Source organism: Lactuca sativa, chromosome 9, assembly GCF_002870075.4.
Source record: "Lactuca sativa cultivar Salinas chromosome 9, Lsat_Salinas_v11, whole genome shotgun sequence".
Classification (NCBI taxonomy): Eukaryota; Viridiplantae; Streptophyta; class Magnoliopsida; order Asterales; family Asteraceae; genus Lactuca; species Lactuca sativa.
In genome coordinates this window covers 62,230,232-62,237,188 of record NC_056631.2, presented here as the reverse complement: position 1 = coordinate 62,237,188, position 6,957 = coordinate 62,230,232, and the positions used below count along the sequence as shown (strand labels likewise).

At 38.2% G+C, this 6,957-nt stretch overlaps 1 protein-coding gene across 1 annotated transcript; it reads right to left on the bottom strand.

Moving 5' to 3' along the window:
* Positions 1-936: 936 nt before the first annotated feature.
* On the bottom strand, positions 937-2,245 carry LOC111902989 (uncharacterized). Its single transcript, XM_023898781.3, has 2 exons — positions 1,560-2,245; positions 937-1,264 (listed from the first exon to the last, which is right to left on the bottom strand). The coding sequence occupies exons 1-2, from the start codon at positions 2,072-2,074 to the stop codon at positions 997-999; spliced, it is 783 nt and encodes a 260-aa protein (XP_023754549.1). The 5' UTR covers positions 2,075-2,245; the 3' UTR covers positions 937-996.
* Positions 2,246-6,957: the final 4,712 nt, after the last annotated feature.

Below are 6,957 nucleotides of genomic sequence, written 5' to 3'. Positions count from 1 at the left end.
AGTCAAAAGAGGAATCAAAAAACTCGCATTTCATCTACTCAGACACGAGTTCCAAATCGAGATGGATATGTTATCTACTTATCTTTAATTGGCATGCTCCACTTTAATAGAAAGATGCTATGTGAGGCCCCTATTTTTAAGGTGGTCAAATTGGTTTTACCAATGGAAATTCACGATCAAGCATATCGAAGGAACAAAAAACTATTTTTATTTTTTACGGATTTTTTTTTATCCAGGACAAAAGAGTAAAAACTAAAAATACAAAGACCTCAACATTTGCTTTCCTAAAAGAAGTCAATGAATTTTCCTCTCATCGATTTATATGTCAACAAAAATATGTTGCACTACATTCATCCATATCATAGAAACAAAAATATGTTTCTACATTGTCCTGCAAAACAAGTGTAAACAATTACTTAAAATTACTCACTTGATAAATCATCTTTTTTGAAAACATATTTTTTCCCAACGGATAATTGAGAACTCACTTGCAAAAATTGCTTTTCTGCCACAAAAATACTTCAAATTTTTCAGTAAAGGATTATTTATTTTGAAATATGATATGAACAATTTTGCAATATGTGATTTTTTTTTAAAAAAAAATTAATGGTTTTTTGTGGTAGGAACTATTCAAAAGGCAATTTTGCAGCACAAAGTGATTTCATGAAGATGTGCCCATTTTGGTCATTTTTGTGATTCTCTCTAAATAATCATGTAATTCACTATTATTGATTTATAGCAGATATGTGTGTGTGTGTGTGTGAGAGAGAGAGAGAGAGAGAGAGAGAGAGAGAGAGAGGAATTATATACCTTCAATGCACAAAGTTTGATCTAGCAACATAAAGATCCAATTCAGAGCTCCATAAAATCAGCTATCTTACAATATCTGTTGACTTAAAATGTGCAGGGGCAGAAAAAGGGAAAAAGAAACAAACAAAGAGGAAAAGAGGTAGAATACAATTTGAAAATTACACTTGAATTCACATTACAACAATTTTAAATGCTGATATCTTCTTCTTTTACATCAAGATTCTCTAATTCTGCTTTATGAGCAATTCTTCTTTTACTTTGAATTAGACGAACATATTCTGCAATAATAACATGAAATTTTGGAGCAACTTTACTAGTAGAGGTTACATTTAGCCCTGCTTTCTTTAAAGCCCTTGCAACATGTTTTTCTGCCTTTTGGAAATGAGTTGCACATAGAGAAGGAACTGTGGATTTAAGAATTGGTCTCCCACAAAGTATAGGTCCTGCTTGTGAGCTATAACATAAAGATATACAAACATCCATGAGTATCAAGAACTGGTAATATCTTTCTTCACAGATCAAACAAATTACCTAAACCAGATACATATTATGCAAATTAAAGAACTTTTGCCCCAAAATAGCAGTAGCAATGTAATCACTTTGTAAATTTCAAATTGGATCAAAGTATTCATCAATATTGATAATACCCCCAATATTAGGTCAAGTCAAATGTGGAATCAGAACCAAATGCTATTCAAAATAAAGGACACCACAACAATCAATCAAAGAAAATGAGTAGGGAAAGATACCTTTTGATCACGTAATTGCAACCCATGTAGAGTTTCTGTTTAGAATCGGACAATATATGAGCATGACAAAACTTGGTTAGCGCCATGGCTTTTGATTTACATCCATGAACAGCACACCGACTTAAATCGCTACTAAACTCTAACCCTAACTCATCATCGCCATTCTTTTCCGCATCGATTTCAGTTACTGATCCATCATCCTGATACGGACTCTTCCCATACTCCCAATAATATTCTCTGTACTTCAATTTCAGTTCTTCCATCATACACCAGTAATGATCCTTGTAAACCCTAGCTATCTGCTTCAGTTTTCGAGATCGTCGTTTAAGTACTTCTTCACGAGCTAATAACTCGGACTTTGATAGAAACATATCTTCGTCTACATCCTCAATAGTTGTAGCCATGGAGGCGGAGGGTGATGGTTCGAGCTTAGGAACAGTGTAACTGGTGCCGGTGCCGGTGGCGATGGCGGTTCTACTGCTGATGACGGTGGCTGTTGCGGTAGTTTCAGCCATACTTTGTATCGATTAGAAGACACGAGTCGTTTGATTGAAACAGAACCTCATGATACTGGAGAGGTCAGTCAACCATGAAACCTTGGGGAAAAGAAAAATGGAGGAGCTTCAGATCAATCAACAGGTTTTGGACAGATTTGTACGGTCTGTCAAAATTTGATATTTAGGGTAAAAACATCAACTTTTTTTTGTAGGAAAACGGCGGTAAGTTAAAAATGTTTAAAGTTTAAATGTTAATGGTTAGGAGTTTTTGACTGATTTATTTAAAATAATAATAATAAAAAAAATAAAATAAATAAAATAAAATTGAACGGAAAGATTTACAAATAAAAAGAAGCTAAAGCAGGGTTATGTAATGGATCACTTGGTAACCTAAATGAGTCAAAAGTACACGACTTGGGATGGTTTGTATTATGTGCATACACTAAGCAACCATAGTAATGATGTCAATTTTAATATAAGAAGAAACCCTAGGCTATCAGGCATCATATAATCAGACAATTTTATCATGCGATTCCTAAAGATCCCTAGCCTATCACTAGCATGTTGTTCTACCATAACATAATATCAAATAACAGTGTGGTAACTTGGGGTCCACTTACTGGCCCGGCTAATCGTACACATCACATCCTTTCCTGATTATTTTTAAAAACAATTTTTGAAAATCATTTTTAAACCTTTACAGTTCCTTAGTTTGAGACTGGATTCCCACGAATGTTTCTTCACTCAAACCAAGACTTTGATACCAACTTGTAACGTCTCGAAAATCACAACAAATTTAAATTTTTTAAAACAACCAATTTACTAATGAAAGTGTTTACAAAACCATTGTTTCCAAAATATTACTTAAAACCAGAGTCTCCCAAGATCAACAATATAAAATCAGGATGTGTACGGTCATGCTTTCGCCCTGTCACGGTCCTCTGAAGTACCTGAAACTATAACCAAAAACTATAAGCCAACGCTTACTAAGTTTCCCCCAAACTACCACCACATAAACATAACAAACAATAGCATGCATACAGAGCCTTCAGCCTAACTAGACCGTCGTAACAGCCTACAGACTATCTAGGCCGTTCACAGAACCTTCAACATAAATGGACGCCACAACGGGCCTTCATCCTATCTGGACCGTTCTCCGGGCATTCGACCTGACTGCTCGCCTCACATGCCTTCAGTCTATCCGGGTCGCCCTGGGTTTCTTCAGTCTCCACTGGTTTGCCTTAACCCAACTACACATAACATGTCAACATATGCATAACAGATAAACATATACAATCAGTCAACTGACAATCAGGAAAATCTACAGATCATTAAGCATATCATCATCCTATATACCAGGATACCGATCTAACAAATCACTACAACACGATAACATACGAACACATAACAAGATATATAATCTAATAGGTCAGCCTTGGTGCCTTTGACCCGTAAGTATAGTGAGGAAAACTAACCCCTCAATCTGAACAATAGCTGATGAGGTCCCGACTCCAAATCTCAGCTTTAACCGTCACCTATCCATCCAAATGACCAATTCTCAAAACAATGCAAAATACCCAAAATACCCCTAGGTCAACTTGGTCAAAGTCAAAGTTAAGGTCAAAGTTAACACCCGACCGAGTCGACTCAGTCGAGTACGCTTGGTGTACTCTTCTGTACGCGAGGCGTACTCAGTGTTTAACCAAGTTACGGGGCTATGAATGCGTACGCGCAACGTACCTCCAGGTACGCCCAACGTACGCTGCCCAATCCCAAAACTTCATTAAGAGCTTATTCCATTAAGCCCTTCTGTCCAAAACTCAAATCCAAGCCCAAAATGATGTCATATGTCATAAAATTTCCAACTTTATGACTTTGCATGGCTATTAAGTGCTTAATGTCCAAACCCCTATGTTCTTAACCCGATAAGACCATCTAACATATGCATGTGTTACATACAACACTCAAGATCATATTTTTATGGTTCATAATAGCTCCATAATGGATAAAGTTGGAAACTTTATCCATTAGAATGGTCCCACCAAACAAGATCTAGTCTTTAAGTCTCAAAGGGACCCAAAAACTATATCTTTTCAACTTAATCCATTAAGTCCCAGTCTCTAACCTTCAGATCTGAATCTGGATAAAGTTTCCAACTTTATCCGTAACAAGGTCACAAACTTTCAAGATCTAAACTTTATGCACTTAAAGTGACTAAAAGCTCATAACACCCAAAACTAGCTAGATTTAACAATATCATCATCAAGATTCAAACTTTATACCTCTAGAAGAAAGATCAAGGTGAACAAAGTCTGATCTACAAGCTTCAATGCAACCAACACTTCTTCAATGAGTTCCTCCTTCTCCAAGGTGCACCAAGAGCACTCCAAAACACTTAAAAACACCTTCTTTTTGCTCATAAGGCTCAATCTAGGGTTAGGGTTTCAAGAGAGGGTGTTGGAGAGGTGGAGGCTAAGAATGGAATGGGTTTGGGGGAGTTAAGGAGCTTAAATAGGGCTCAAACCACGAAAATAGGGTTTGGGCACTGATCGTGTATGCCCTACGTACTCAATTAACGCCCAACGTACTAGGGATTCCCTAGTATGGCCAGCGTACATGTTAAGTATGCCCAGCATGCTAGGGATGCCCTAGTACACCCTGCGTACTCCCCGTAGGCCTTGCATACGCGGCTGACCCAGAAATCGCCTAACTTCAAATAATCGTAACTTCTATGTTCCAACTCTGTTTTCGACGTTATTTATATCCATTGAAAGGTATTGAAGAGCTCTATAATATCATCTAACTATCTTGGAAAAAAAACTTCTCGAAAAAAAATCCATATTTTATGCAAGAACCCGACTTATGACTTTTCCCTTTTTACCCTTCGACCCAAAACACAATTCATGGTTAAAATCTCTTAACTAACATTACCTCCTTCGACAAGGACTAAACTTTATCACCTCAAGGCCCAAAGCCTTAAACAATTGACTTCCAGCCCACTGCCCATAAATGGAAGGAAACAGGATGTTGCAATTCTCCCCTACTTAAATTAGATTTCGTCCTCGAAACCTGTCTCGGTTACGATTTCTAAAACAACACCAAGATGTTCTATAAACTCCCTTTAACCATTTCGAAATCAAGGCTTCTTATAAATAAAACTCGAGAAACCACTAAGAAACCCCCAACTGCCAACAAGCAACCCAATAAATTGAAAATGCTCAAACACAACACTTTTCTTTCTCTCCCTAACTGCATGATCCAAGTTCTAGAGAAAACCACACAAACCAGGGACTCTCAGTACTATAATCACAAACCATCCTTGTCAATATATTTCCCGAAACCAGGAACCCATCAGTCTGTTCTCAAAAACCATACCCTAAGAATGATGACCATCCATTCGTCGAACCTACCCCTAGTCCCTGATTGGGGACACCACCAAAACATGCTAAAAAGATACTCAAAACATTCTGATTGCGAATTCCACATAAAAACTTTAAATATACTCTTGACTTCTTGAAAAATCATCACCAACCCGCTGCCTCCATAGGCATAAGAATGGTCAATCCAAGAATTTGCACATTGCATCAAAATCCTCATCTACTCAGGTGTACCTCCACCTTACAAATCACTCAAGATTTTAGAACCAACTCATCATACTGGAAACCAAATCCTAATAGACAACCTACAAGAAGATGAGGTCCACCATAGCAACCATTCATTAAGCGACTTCCGTTGCGCAAATAATATACCATTCTAGATAACTTTTCCTGACCACATGTTCCAAACCAGCTGGTTATCGAGTCTCCCGAATCCTAAGAACAACACACTTGTAACGACCTAATTTTTCGCAGAAAAAATTTCATTTTTAATTAATTAAAACCATTTGCCATAACTATAAATCCCCAAAACATTTGTTTTCAAATCCACATTCATTACATCATTATTTTACTTTTAAAACATCAGAGTGTCCCAAACACTAGTAGAAGAGAGATAGAGTGCATGACGCGCCATCACGCCTTGCCCTTGCCCTTGGGATCAGAAGTACCTAAAACAAATCAACAACCCGTAAGCGAAATGCTTAGTGAGTTCCCCCATAGCATACTATACACAAACCATATACACATATCCTGTTAGCTATTAACGTTATACACATACCACAAAACCATGCAAATACGAACCAGCAAGAATGTCATGGGCTACCCCACATGGTCTTTACCTAGGACTTCCATGGGCTACCCCACATGGTCTTCACCTAGGACTGCCATGGGCTACCCCACATGGTCTTACAGCCAATGCCACGGGCTCCCCCCGGGGTCTTCCATGCAAAACACATAATCACATATCATATCAAGTCACATAATGACCAACTCACATAACATAATCACATAATAACTAAAACATATAACATAATCACATAATGGGCCGGCCTTGGTGCCTTAGACCCATGGGTATGGTGAGAAGACGCACCTCAGACTGCTGAATACAAATACTGCTCTCCTAACCGTTCACAACCTCCTGAGCTGAATCATAATAATAATAATAACATAATCAATATTATGACTTTAAATTAACCAAGGGGACAACCCAACCTCCAAACCCTCACTCAAGACTCAAATACCCTATCCTTGCTAATGGGCCCCAAAGTCCAAGTCCAATATCCTTAATGGGCCTTTTGGACCAAAAGGCCCAACCATTGAATCCATGGGCCATAACAGATGAAAAAGCCCCTAACTCACAGAATCCAATCAAGCCCAAAAACCAATGAAGCCCAAAGGCTCAAAGGCCCAAAACAGTTTAGGGCCCAACTATGTTGCATACACCCAGTGTACCACCCTGGTACGCGCGGCGTACTAAGGGTTTAGGGACTACACGCCGCGTACAGCTAGTTATGCCCAGCGTAC